The sequence below is a fragment of the Amia ocellicauda genome, chromosome 21 (genome assembly GCF_036373705.1).
Source record: "Amia ocellicauda isolate fAmiCal2 chromosome 21, fAmiCal2.hap1, whole genome shotgun sequence".
NCBI classification, from domain to species: Eukaryota; Metazoa; Chordata; class Actinopteri; order Amiiformes; family Amiidae; genus Amia; species Amia ocellicauda.
In genome coordinates this window covers 8,790,950-8,804,952 of record NC_089870.1, presented here as the reverse complement: position 1 = coordinate 8,804,952, position 14,003 = coordinate 8,790,950, and the positions used below count along the sequence as shown (strand labels likewise).

General features: G+C 41.6%; 1 protein-coding gene across 6 annotated transcripts in view; it reads right to left on the bottom strand.

Moving 5' to 3' along the window:
• Positions 1 to 13,255, bottom strand: part of ino80 (INO80 complex ATPase subunit) — a 42,604-nt gene extending 29,349 nt beyond the window's left edge. For 3 of the 6 annotated variants that reach the window (XM_066694021.1, XM_066694025.1, XM_066694026.1), the window contains exons 1-18: positions 13,072 to 13,254; positions 9,218 to 9,404; positions 8,920 to 9,098; positions 8,745 to 8,812; positions 8,197 to 8,343; positions 7,714 to 7,834; positions 7,396 to 7,598; positions 7,254 to 7,307; positions 6,763 to 6,966; positions 6,279 to 6,474; positions 5,157 to 5,224; positions 4,526 to 4,735; positions 4,019 to 4,099; positions 3,404 to 3,499; positions 1,539 to 1,598; positions 820 to 962; positions 482 to 566; positions 27 to 144 (exon numbers count right to left, since the gene is read on the bottom strand). In XM_066694021.1, coding sequence (XP_066550118.1) covers positions 27 to 144; positions 482 to 566; positions 820 to 962; positions 1,539 to 1,598; positions 3,404 to 3,499; positions 4,019 to 4,099; positions 4,526 to 4,735; positions 5,157 to 5,224; positions 6,279 to 6,474; positions 6,763 to 6,966; positions 7,254 to 7,307; positions 7,396 to 7,598; positions 7,714 to 7,834; positions 8,197 to 8,343; positions 8,745 to 8,812; positions 8,920 to 9,098; positions 9,218 to 9,360 — 2,176 coding nt within the window. In that variant the 5' untranslated portion in view covers positions 9,361 to 9,404; positions 13,072 to 13,254. The other 3 variants (XM_066694022.1, XM_066694024.1, XM_066694023.1) reach the window with 3 other exon arrangements.
• Between the last annotated feature and the right edge of the window lie 748 nt (positions 13,256 to 14,003).

The following is a 14,003-nucleotide window of genomic DNA, read 5'->3' as shown; positions in this document are numbered from 1 at the left end:
ATGTACCCTGAGGCGGAAGTGCTTACTCTCGTCAATGGCCGATTTGTTCTCCGCGTGGCTCTCGATGTCTTTGGAGAACCACTCGTTGAACTCTTCGTGGGAGTCGAAGAGAGTGGGCATAATGAAGTGCAGAAGGGCCCACAGCTGAAGGATGAACAACAGTCTAAGTAACACTTAAAGCAATACTTCTTGCATAAGCTTACACAGAGTTTAGGTTTCTTCAGTGGTTCACCTTTCACATCAGGTTTCATTTGGTTTTAAACATTAAATTAACTTCAGTGCTAAAGAAAATATAAAAATGGAGATCCATATAGTATAACGATACCAAGTAAAAAGCCCTGTATCTGAAACACCCATTTTTGGTGTGAATTACCATGTGATTGAGCAATGTTTTTAATATTGATCTCTATCTTCTGTAAAAGCCCAGTGTCTGTTTTGATAAAGACTGCCGTGTCCTCAGACTGTCCGATCCATCACTCACCTCGGCCATTGTGTTCTGAATGGGCGTTCCTGTCAGGAGTAATCGGTTTCGACACTGGAACTGCAGCAATATCTTCCATCGGACGCTGCCAAGAAACACAGCTTTAGGTTTAAGTAAATTCAATCAGAACATAAAGGTGCAATTAAACGAATTGCTGACGTTTCCTCCAGTGGGTTTTGTGCTTTAATTTACTGGAAAAGGGCTAACAAAAGCAACCTCAAATGTACTGCATCACCACCAGAAACTGCTACTGCTTCAAAGCGATTGGGAATTTGGAAGAAATTGTGACTAGTACCCTTCAAGTGACAACAATTATCTCCCGGCATCTCTCTCCTCACCTGGTGCTGCTCTTCAGCGCCTGAGCTTCATCCAGCACCATGTACTGCCACTTCACCCTCTGGAAATACTTCACATCCTGCACCACCAGCTGGTAACTGGTGATCACCACATGGAAAGGGGCATCTTGGGTGTATAGTGTTTTCTGCAGACACAAATAGAAGAAAAAACAAAAACTCTCAGTGCTTTTGCTAAGCTGGCGGCTTTATTCCTAGATGGTCGTGGGATCAACTTTATTTCCCTACACTTGTACTCTCCGTTAGCGTGTGTTATCTGGTGGCATCGTTTTCCACTCCAGGGGATAGAAGACAGCGGAAAACAGGAAAGTCAATATTGGGGTGACTCTGACATCTGCAGTCTTTGCAGAGAAAACGGAAGTGCCAGCTGTCAGGAAACTAAGACTTGGTAGGGGGGGAAGGATTGGATACTGACAATTTAAACACCTTTGACCTCTGTGATGTATGCAGAATAGGAACAATAAATATCCCTGTGAGGAACAATCTGCCAGTCACTGTGGTGAAATGCTGTACTAAGAAGACATCGATTTCAGCTCATCTCTGAACCTTTGAAACTAATATTGTACATTAAAGAGGAGAAAATACAATACAGTACGTGAACATCTTGTTGTTAGAATAATGGTATTCATTATTAAAATTATATTCATATAGATGTACATAAATTCTAAATGTACTTTTAAGTCACATAAATGTCTATAACATACCTGGCTCCAAAATTTCCGGATGACCTTCCTGTCATGAGGATTACCCCAGTATGGCAACACCTGAAATTGAACAAAACAGGATCTAAGAGTATAGACATTGGATACCTCTGTTCAGGGAACATGTCCTAATTATTCTTTAGATGAATAACCAAAGTAACATTTCACTGAGGCAACATTAAGTAAACCCCAATCAAGAACCCAGTGAGGCATGCCTTTGCAGAACGGACTTCAAAACCTCAACATCACCATGCCGCTGAGAGGCCCATTTCCCCAGAGAAACAAAGTGCCCCCAGTGCGCTCTGGGGGAGAGAGAGCTGGTACCCACACTGCAGTGCACAGCCAGTGGGGCGCTGGGAGCTCCCACAAGAGGGGATTTAGACAATGAGAACAATCCCCACACACTCTCTGAACACAACCAGGTCATCAGCTCATTGAGGCACAGCGGGAGTCATTTAAAGGGGCACTAACAGGAATGTGGTAGGAAATCATAACCTTCCCGATTCACTAAATCCTCCGAGACACGCCAAGAATTTTAATGCGTTCCAATATGTGTTAATGAAGGGAAACACTGCTTTTTCAAGTTAACCGATAACACTTCATTAGATCGGATTTCTGCCCATTGTTTGTTTGTTCGTTGTAAACACACAAAACTACATATGTGTGTATAAAATATTTTTTTTTTAAGTAAATAAAATTACTTTTCATGGTATTCCCTCTCTTTAATGGTTATCTAGCATTTATATCCAGCGTACGTGATTTTGATAATCTTTTAACACCTCGTTAGCAGATCACTGTTGTATTAGTGTTCACTTATATCCTATTTCATAAAGGCCATAATACTCGGAACAACAGACGCAGTCCCAGGGTGTCTGTTACTGTTATTGCAGAAACACATTATAAAGTGTCGATTGGAAACACCCTTCTGTGCACAGCAAATGACCACCATTTCACAGAGCAACAATTCAGACCTCATAATATCGCCGAGCTTCATTAAGCACAGGCCTCACAGCCCAAAGAAATCCTCTGGGAGGCCATTACAGTAGAGCAGTTAGCAGACTAAGCAGATTATTAATAGAAATCCATGTCAGGATACAGTTATCTGTGTCTGAGGATTTAAGGCTGTTTGTTGCAAGTGGGGAAGGGCAACTGCCCTGAACTACAGTCTGGAGACCACCTCCCCATTACCAAGCACACACACCACTGCCACACCAGAATTTTTTACTCCCGAGAGAAACAATAAAACACTGGACTGACGGCAAATCTGAAGCATTCTGCTGCCCCCCAGGGGACAGATTGCGAATGGGCAAGCTGGCAACTCTTGGGGCTTTCCAGAGATGTCACCAGTCTTTCTGTAACCTTGCTTAGCTTTAAAACACCAGTGGTGTAGTCGAGGGCATACGCAGACATAGGCCGTATTTATTGCTAATGCTTGAATCGTGTCAGTCATAAATATATAGATACACCAGGTGTGTGCATTCTTTCTGAAGCTGCTGTAAAAACATGGACAGGGATGTTAAACTCCAAAGACTTTATAGAAACAATGAACAAGTGGATATAGTGTACAATATACAATGTGGCCTACAATGCCATTTGTACAACTGGTTAATAAATCAAGACGAAGCTCTCAGGACACCTGCTAGAAGGTATTTGCTTCTCTACTTTTCTACAATCAGAAATGCCAATCAATAAAATAAAAAAAGATTATGCTGAAAAAGTTACCATAAACTACTGCTAGCTAGTCTTTTCCATAGAATAACAGAGCTACTTGCAATTTGTAAAACAACGGTTGGAAGTGACAAAAAAATAGGAACAATACATTTATTTTTTGCTAGCTAAATGGGACGTTTCCTGTTCAGTGGTGTTACCTTGAATTTCGGAACAAATCTGGTGAATTCCTGGTGCCAGTTGTTGAGAGTGGAAGCTGGGGATATGATTAGAAATGGGCCCCAGATGTTGTCTCGCTGAAAGACAGAATAAAGCACTAATTAATCTCATAGCAGGTGGCCTGCACGGGAGAGAAAAAAAAAAAGACAGGAAACATTGATCTTTAAACTAAGTACCTTTACTACTTCCCGCAGGTCTGAGCTGATAAGGACTAATATTTGCCAGTTTTTACATTTTAAAAAATCTGTTTCCTACTGTACTTTCGAATACTTGTCTGGAAGTTCAGTGAATACAGAAGAATAATACACACACACACATCAGATTTAAGGTGAAGATAATATTATTTAAACATAAAATAGTACAAAGAATCGTCAAAACAAAGAAGAATCGTCTACACAAAGGCCTGAAGTATGTGAAATGAGTTTCAGGTCAAGGCACTCTTTACGTTCCACACAGATTTCAAAGTCAGATAGATGAGGTCACATTCCTTCGCCTATATCTCACATTTTCTCAAGAGTATGCAGTCACGCTAGCACAACCTGCTTATCTCAGGCCTGTCTGTCTGCGTGAGATTTCTCAACCCAGCCAACACCTACCTCAGCCAGGTGAGCCAGCAGTGCAATGCTCTGGACGGTTTTCCCCAGACCCATCTCATCAGCGAGGATGCCATTGATACCCTGCAGCAAAGGTCAGAAATGACATCATTGAAATATATCGTCATATCAGATCTGAGTTACTGACATGACTAGTCTGCTTTATGCTAAGGGGGATGAATAAGTGCTAACTCCTGCTATTTCAGTTCAGCTGTACGTTGATATCTCACAGTATGGATATATATATAAAAAATGTGCTTCCATGATTACACAGCTTCTCAGTATTAACATTCCAGTATCAGTATCAAAAGTCCTCATCTCAAAGTTGCATGTCTCTACAGGTCAAAACATACATGATAAAGCATCTCAGGAGTCTGGTGGTGTCCAAATACTTATGGAAACCACCGTCTAGAAGGATGGAAATATTTTAATATTCTGCCAATATTACATCTTTCCTTGTGTTTGTGTCCAAGTGTGACAATGGGGCAAGTGCATTGTGGGGGTGTTTACCTGTTCATACAGATTAGCCAGCCAGTTCATGCCTTTCAGCTGGTAGCCCTTCAGCTTGCCGTTGAAGATGGTGGGCTGGGGGATGTCCTCCCCGGCTCGGATGGAGGGGTTGGACAGGCTGTAGCTCTCCCCAAAACCTGAGCCGGAGTCCTTCACGGCTTTCAGAGAAGCACAGCGACTGTCTTTGGCCTCCTCGTCAAAGAGGCGCGTCTAAGTGGAAATCACAGACAACCCTCGGTCAAAGCCCAGCACGAGAAATGAGGAGTCAGACTTAAGGGCTTTGGGGCTTCAGCGGGACAACAGTAGAGAGAAAAACATATTAAATAGCCCTTCATACAACAAAAAGGCCATTAAATGGAGACATGGGTTCATATCAATGCAGGTTTCTTAAATCCATTCTTAAATGGGGTAGAAAGGAAATTGCTAAAATATGTATTGATCTCCTTTAAATAAGGTTTCCTGTCAAAACGAATGATTGATTGTGCTGGCAGGAGCTTTCAATTCAATTACATTGGAAGTGATGTAAACAGGTAAAATGAGATCAACAAATATTTCAAAATAAAACAAATATTTATGTAAAGAAAAAAAAAATACGCTCATTAAAAAGCTTCTTGGGATGATCTGCACTTACTCTGGCCTGGTGGATCTGATAAGCCTCTTCCGCATTCCTCAGAGCTTGCGATTTATAATAGTCACTGTCTGCAAGAAAGAAAAAAATCATCCGTTATCTAAAGCACGAAGACAGCTGTGTGTGATTCTAGGGCATCAGATCTACGGCTCAAGATAAGCCGTGTTTCTTTTCGGTTATGGGAATATCAAACCATGGGCAACTTAACTTGCAGTTCACAAGAATCCCCCAGCGCTCTACACAACTGACTAACTGTAGTTGCAAGATCAGGAAATTGCCCCTGCAAAGAATTTCGCATACAGCACATTGAAGTTTTGGCTTCGTGATGAGAAAGGCGAGAGGAAGCAGGGCTGGTACTCGCACCTGACAGCTGAGCAGAGAGCCGTTCGGCAGCTGTTGACAGAACCACAATGCTAAGTCAACACGCGGGACTATTTACAGCGCACAATCAGGGCCGGTGGAGAGGAAATAACAGTAAGTGCTACAGCAAGGGCACCCACAGCTGAAGAGCCGAGATCAGGGCAAGATCACCCAGGGACATGGGCAAATTCTTGGTAGCTAAAGGCCCTCTTGTGGGAGGGAGGTGAAACTACTCCTCCAAGAAATAAATCCACTAAGATGCAACAAGAACAAACACAGACTGCATGAGACAAAGGATACCAGGCTGTAACATTGTGCCTTTGATTTAACCATTTAGAAAGATTATTTAACTTCACAGAACTGGTGGTGTTGGATATAATATTGCATAGAATATAGTTTGATTGGGGAGTATACAGCAGAAACACACAATAAACATAAATCTAGACAAAGCTGGGCTTGTGCACCATTGTTTTCACCTCCGTTTGTCCATTTTGCATGAATGTGGTACTGAGCAGTCTATATTGTGAATATGTTAGGGAATATAATTTCGCGTAGGGCTAATATTGTGTCATTTTGCTTAAAGTTGCATCAATCTTGAATAAATATATCTAAGCACAAACACCAGATCCAGATCTAGCTAACAAACATACTAACACATAGAATACAAAAAACGTATACCTTTATGAAAATGCTGAGGTAAAAATGGCATTGATAACTATCCTATGTAGTAACACACTTTATAACAAGTGAATCAAAGAACAATACCATAGTCCTCTTGGCTGACGTTGACCATCACTCCTCCCCCGATGTCAATCTGCCTGTGCGTCGAGTTGTCTTCCAGTTTCCTCAGGATCTCCTCCTGTATCCCATCACTCCCTGCGTTGTGTTTTCGGCTCATGAAGTGGGCGTAGAGCTCCGTCTGCGTGATTAGGAAGTTGAGCTTTCGCTGTTGTCTCTTGGCCTTGAAAACAGAAAGAAAACAACCTGTTGCATCTGTCCGTGTTGGGCACTCAAAGGATTACCAAACAAAACAATGTGAGAAATGCTCATCACGCACATGTTTGAAGAATAAAAAAAAAGCCAGCAACTTCAAAAGGGTGTCGCGACAAAGGCTGATGACACTTCCCACTTCAAACAAAAACATATCCCCCATATCCCGGTCTAATAATGTTTGTTCGCTTCATCACGCATGCCAGAAAAGGGAAAATGCCAGAACTGTGCACGGGGGGCCGAGGCAGGGCTGTCCTACCTCTCGCATCTCCTCGTCCAGCTTGCGTTGCTCAAGCGCTTCCTTCTCCGCCCGCTTGCGGTGCTCTTTCTCCACCTTCTCGTATTTCTTCCAGTAGAGCAGCATCTCTTTGGTGAGCCGCCGGGCACGAGGCAGCGTCTCCTTGCAGTTCTTCTGGGCCTGGATAGCTGCCCTGCGTACCTCTCGCATACACTGGTGGGCCAGCTGTCACACACAAGGAACCGCTTACTGACCTGCCCATCACATCCTAAAACTCTTGATCGGTCTTCTCTGAATTAACGCTAACTTCTCTGGTACAGTTACTGGCAGCAAAGGAAAATGTTACTATTTGTTACAGACTAAAACAATTACATTTATTTATCTATATCTTTAAAAATAGTTATTTTAGCTGATAATGTACATCATTTTGTTTTGGGGGGGGGGGGGGTCTTTCCAGTATTATCAAGTTATTATTTAAAAAACACAACAAAAAAACACATAAAACAAGTTACCTTTTTGGCATTGGTTAAAACAAAGTTTCGAGCCGAAGCCTTCTGCTTGAACGCCTAAAGAAAAACAGAAGAAAAAAGACTTGCATTTATCCAATGGACAGCCACAAAAAAAGGAGAAAATGCATTTGTTCAAAAACAGTACCTTAGGGTTTTCTTTTTTGGCAATGGTGAGCCAGACTTTTCGCCGGCGGGCATTTAACTGTTCGATGGTGAGGTGCTTCTTCTTTGATACAGGCAGAGGAGCATCATGGGAGAACTTGGCAAAGATTTTGCTGCTGTAGGGGCGTCCCTCGAGGGAGAAATCCTCCTCGCGTTTCTTCTTCTTTTTCACCTTCTTTAACTTTGCTGAAACACACCAGAAAACACACAGGGGATCACAGATGACACAGGCAAACTGAATTCTGCTGGTGTCGCAGCACAAATTCATCATTGCAAATGCAAACTGTGCCATTTCACTTACCCTTTAGTTTCTTCTCCTCTTTAATCTTCTTCTTCTTTGGCCCCAGCAGGTGGCGCTGCTGCTCATAGAAGGGATCGTGAGTGGACAGCAGGCCCACACTGTAGTACTGGTACTGCTGTAACTGGAACAGACAAGACAGGTGCACCCAGTCATGAGCGTGATTTAGGGTGACTGATTTTTCAACATATCTACACTGTTTTAATCATCTTTACTGATGTGTGCTTAAGGGCTTGGGAAGCACATAACTCCTGTATTGAAAGCATAAATCAAATCTTTGCAGGTAAAAAAAATAAAAATAAAAATGAAACATGAACGCTGGACAGCTTTAGAACCCAAATTCGAAATGATCTGGTTTCCATTCAGTTTTCTTTAAAGTCAAAAGGACCTGGAGTGGTGTGAGGGCATAGGACTATGTCTATCTGAGGAGACAGTGGGAGTTGCGTGTGGAGTGGGAGTTTCGTTCGAAGCACATCCGTGTCTTACCTCCCTGTCGGCGTGGAACTTGCTCTGGTGCAGCTTGTTGTGTTTGTGCAGCCTCAGCATGTCCTGCAGCTCCTCTTTGGAGAGGCTGAACTCCTCGTCGTCCGAGTCGGACTCAGTGTCTGTGGTGTCATCGCTGAGCAGGATACCCTGAGAAGGAAAATGTCCTCCTTAATCACACCACTATCAATCACAAAAGGGGTAGTAAAGTGAGTTGAAATACCACTAATAATATCTGCATTTTAATGTACTTTATTTACATTTGTGTTGTCACAGAAGCTTAGTGATGTATTTTAGGGATATGTTTGTCATGGTATTAGTATTTAACTTTCATTAAATATTTTTAAGTATTTTCAAGTACAAAAGAATTTGCACTTATGTTGTAAGTCGCCCTGGATAAGGGCGTCTGCCAAGAAATAAAAAAAAATAAAAAATAATAACAGCCAGTAGTCTTTAAACAAAGTTTCACAACCACAACAGGCACAATTGAGTAATAACCAAAAAGAAGAGTGACACAATTAACAAGCAGACAAATTAATCTCCACACGTACCTTCAGCCATTTTCTACTTTTCTTCAATTTGGTGAAGTTGTACAAACTTCCTTTGTCTGTTTTTTGTTCTGTGAAAAGGCAACAAAGAAGGTTTTAGCTCTAGATTATCATTACAACTCTGCCAAAGTATCGAGAGATGTGTGGAGGCTGCAGGTTGAGCAGTATGGCGTCTTACCCTGCGGCAGGGCCCCGTTGAGCGAACCGGGCTCAGGCAGAACTCCTGGTGCCACGGCTCTGCAGGTCCCCCCTCCCTCCCCGACATCCTGGGGCTCCTCCTTCACTCTCAGCAGTGGGCCGCAGGGGTCCGAGGGGACCAGGCTGGGGCCCTCCTCCAGGGCATCGTCACTGTCATCACTGGAAAACAGCACATGCATTTCAGCTCCCTCAACCCGGCCCGGCCTCCCAAAACAAAGTGCTGGGGCTCCATTGGTCTCTGCTCCCACTCTGCTGGGTCTAAGGGGTGATTGTTTTACCTTGAAATGTTTTTGTTGAAGAAAGCGGAGGTTTGGCGGAGGAAGTTGTCCAGCTTCAGGGATCGTTCCAGGTACTGCAGATGGAGAGGCCTTGCCAGCTTCGAGCAGACGCCATCTTCAGCTTCGTCCAGCTCCGAGGCCATAGGGAGCTTCTCTTAAACCCACACGTGGGCTGTAAAATTCAGTGCTTCGAAGAGAAACCATTTCACTTCATTAATTAGCACATAAATACAATGTTGCTTCAATAGATATTTGACATAATGGAAGGATTTTTAGTACAACTCATTTTAATTAAAACAACAGATCAGTTAACTTGCGTACTTTAAAAGCTATCAGTACCACAATGATATTTACTGGTTAAAAAGTGTAACAGTTCTATAATGGTTGAAGACAAATGCACTTATATTTGCTAATATGTCTACTAGCTGTGCAGAGATCGCATCAGCTCGATTTCCAGGTGGCATTTGAAAGGTACAATTCAGATAATACTGTTCATTACTGAGCTTTAGCACTTGAGGAACAGTAAATATGCTCTTCTAGATTACATACCACACATCTGCAGGAATATCCCAACATGAAAAGTGAATTTAAGGTAAGGAAATGAGAACCGCATTAAAAATAAATAGCTTTGTTGTGTTACCAAGTCGTACACTCTGGTATTGCTCAAAGTCTTAGCTGCAACCTACATTCATGCTACCATGAACATAGAATATATATATAACATAGAAAATATATAACGTTTGTCACTTTTCATTTCATATAAGAACTCAAAATCATTATTGCATAGTATGACTACAGCTACCTTGACCCATACTTGCTTACAGAAACAAACATAATACTTTAATGTGAATAAACTACTGTAGTCTCTCAGAGAGCCCTGTCTACTGACTGTCATATTGACCAATCTCTGTTCACAGCCCAGAGACCACTAATACAGATTCCTGCTCTTGTATCTATAATAATCTTCTGTAGGTGACTGTGATTTTGAAAAAGCTGCTCCACACAATAAACAAAGCAGAAAGCCAATCAATAATAATAAAATAAACATTTATTTTCGAAACTGACAAACGCTCAGTGCACAAATCCCTCGCACAACAGGTGTAGTCAATTAGGAGCGGGGGAGGGCCCTGTGTCATCTGGAGTGATTTCAAGTGTTGGTAAGCTGGCCAAAGTAAGCGTTTGACTTGATTCTTTATCATGGAATGTGGACAATAATATGATGTTTGTGTGGTCCCCAACCAAAATCTACTTTTGAACAGAGAAGAGACGAGAAAACAAGAGTCAGCAGCCCCTTGTGTTCAAGTTTCTAATAGTTTTCAAATCCACAATCTGCCTGATAATTAGGCCTTAGAAGTTTCATACCGTTCATACCATTTCATTTCATTTTTTTATCTGGAGTTTCATTCCGGCCTGTGTCAGTTTGGATGACAATGAGGTGCTATCAAACCTGAAGCATCGAAGTACCTGAATGGGTTATAATTGTGTTGAAATGTCCCCGTATGCGTTACCGATTGGAGAATCCCCAAAATAATCCAAACCCAAACACAACAGTATACTAGAATAATGTGCCAGTCTTCTCCAATAAAAGCTATTTAAAATGTTACAAGATATTTCATGGTTGAAAATCACACACAAAAGCCATATTTAATTCCTTTTGATATGAAGCTGCCACTATTTGTTTTTCCTTTCTATAAATGATCTGCAGCCACCTTGAATGGTACAGATAGATGCACGGTTACAGCATGAAGTCATATACATTTTTTGGCCATACAATGGTTCCTTCTTAAATCTATGAATATTAATAAAGAGTTCTTGGCATCAAACCTTTTTTAAGAATTGAAGATGTTTCTCTTTCTGTTGCTTTTTTGGAGACGGCCTTTCTGGGAGTTATTGTGCGATAGCCATGGCTCATCTTTAATTCAAAGCTAGGTGGGTTTGCGAACTTGCTGGGTTTGCCGAATGAATCAGTACCACACTGCGACATCTTCATATACTCCGGAAATCAAATGGTACCAGTTCCTTAACTAAGACACCAATAAGCTTACACACGTTCCTAGCACTGAATCTGTATGAGAGCTGGGTTATGTGGGACAATTTGACAGTGTCAGTAACAGCTATTGCTCAATGGGATGCATGTCAGGTGTTTGGGCACGCTATTGCGGTTGTAAGGTTCACCCCCGCCAAAAAAAGGAGGCATTTCCTTACAAACGTTCCACACAGAAATGAAACTCACCAAGATCCGTAAACTGTAGAGCCGTTTGCTAAATCTAGCAGTTTGCAGATTCCTCAAACAAGGAAGATTTTGCAACCTCACTCATTATCTACCAAACAAACTTTTTCAAACAGGAAACTTTTTTTTTTTTTTTTTCTTGCACTGACCTTTAATTACCTGAATGACACTGGTGACAAGGCACTTCAAGGTCAAAATGTTTTTCCTTATTTAAAGATGGACTAACTAAACTAAAAAGCAATCCCCTCCAAACTAGTTATGTGACAATTCTCATTCAGGACCTATCTAGTAATTTCAAACCATTTAAAGGTTTAAATGTAAACATGAGCATAATGAGACCTTGAACGGACATTATTTACCTATATAAAAAGATTTGTAACATGCATTTTATACAGTGGTATGCTTGTGAGTGAGAAACATACATGTGTCCCACTGAAGTTATGTTCCTAATCCCACCTATAGGTCATTCTCCTGTGTCCATGACCACACCTGTGACACTTTAACTATGATGTGATGATAATAACCTGTTTAGATGATTAAACATGGATAGCGAACTCTTATCTGTGTATCACTTATACCAAGTACTCTTTGCAACTTTCATTCATTGGCAACGCTAGATTCAATCTGACTTAAAAAATATATCAGTTTTGAGACATCATGTTCGATCTCTTTTAGTGTTTTAAATGTTATTCATATATGCACTTAGTTTATTTAAATACATCCATCGATGACTGAATTAAACCAAACCCCCACACACACACACACTATCTCCCAAAACGGTTATTTTTTTGTGTGTACATAATATTAATGAGGCACTGTACTTCCATTCTGGTTTGAACTATACATATCTCACCGCTAATAATATATAATCGCAGCTTTTCGGAGGCTTTTGAAGGAAATGCATTTACTCTTACAGGAACGAATCGCTGCATTCAGGTTCAATCGTGTGCATATTCATTTTAGACAGCAGGATACATAATTCACAGCAGCTCCACTATCACAATCCCCAGATAATGTGGGTTTCTAGATGTACATAAAATATAGATTAAAGGGATCCACTCAGTATAGTGTAGGTTGCGAGTCTATTTTTAGAGCCCTTTTTAGTAGCACTGGGCGAAAAAAACGTTATGTAAGTGTTTGTATATTAGACAAATACGACTTATTTTAATTATAGTCATGACTGTTTTTCTTGTAACGGTGCGAAACACAGGTGCGGATCGCCTGCTGGTCTCTTGTCCGATATCCAGACACCTCGTTTCTAAAAGTCACGCTGTACGGGCGAATACGGGCCTTTGCTTGGAGAGTTGCGGTTTTTTAACTTAGCCATTAAAACTTCCTCTTCTGTAGCGATTTGGATCATTAAAAGAGGTTCTGTCACTTTAAGGCCACCACCATTAGTGTTAAATGAGAATAGTATTTGGGACTATGTAGTGTTTTGGGGCTCGAGGTTTTTTGCCTTTCCAGCGAGGCCCTGACTGCCGTTTCGGATCCCTCTCCCCTTCCCTCGTCCAAACGCCGAGAGTCTCTCCCTTCGCCCTCCTGTCCCCGCTTTCTCAATCTCTCTCCCTCCCGGCCATCTTCCCCCACCGCTCCCCCACCATGTTCCTCACCACCACTCGCTCACCTCGGCCCCCGTGTCCCCTTTTCTCTCTCGCTCTCGGCCGCTGCCGGCTCTCGACTCTCTGTCTCCAAGATGGCGGTGCTGGGCAACGAGCGAGTCAGTGAGCGCTGGGCCGGCAGCAGCGGAGAGGCGGCCACTTTCAGTAACTGAGAGAGCAGGGACACGGCGCCATGGCGAGGAAAGAGCAGGGAACAGGCATACTAATCACACGCAGAAGACCAGGGGAGAGTGGCTTTCGCGCTTTATAAGCTGTCGAAAATATACACTCACTCATCGAATACCCAACGCAAATTCAAAGTAACAAAATACTGTAAACTGGCAAATATTTTCATCTAAATAAGTTTTTTAGCCTGGTCGATCTATCTTATCCGAACTCTATTGGTGAAGTCTGGAAATCCCGAAGATTGCCGAACTATAGATGACGTAGTTTAAGAAGCAAAGTCTCCTTGCTGAATCCTTCTTCTCGCGATATTTGAACATATTTCAGGAAATTGAAGCTGGATGTTGAAGATTTTCCCCCCCAGAAATTTGCATAGGTTCTTACATTTACCCAACTCAAAACTATTGATGAACATATTTTTATTTTACCAAAAGTATTTCTCTGTATTTGTGTTTATATTTGTTTGTAATTTTTTACAAACTCCATGTTCTCAGATTTCAAGATCACACAAAACCCAAACAAATATTACTTTTCAAATACATTTAGGCCTAGCTAGTGAACATAAAGACATTAAACACAATGTTTTGGTTACTCGATAAGAGTATAGGCCTATATACTTATAAGTCGCCCTGGATAAAGGCATCTGCTTTATTTTCATAGAATGTATCAGAGATTAGAAGTTCTGTTGCATTAACTTAAATTTAAAACCTAAATTTGCACCCTTGATAAGATTAACAATTTACACATTGAGTCATAATTGACCTAGAGGGGGCTA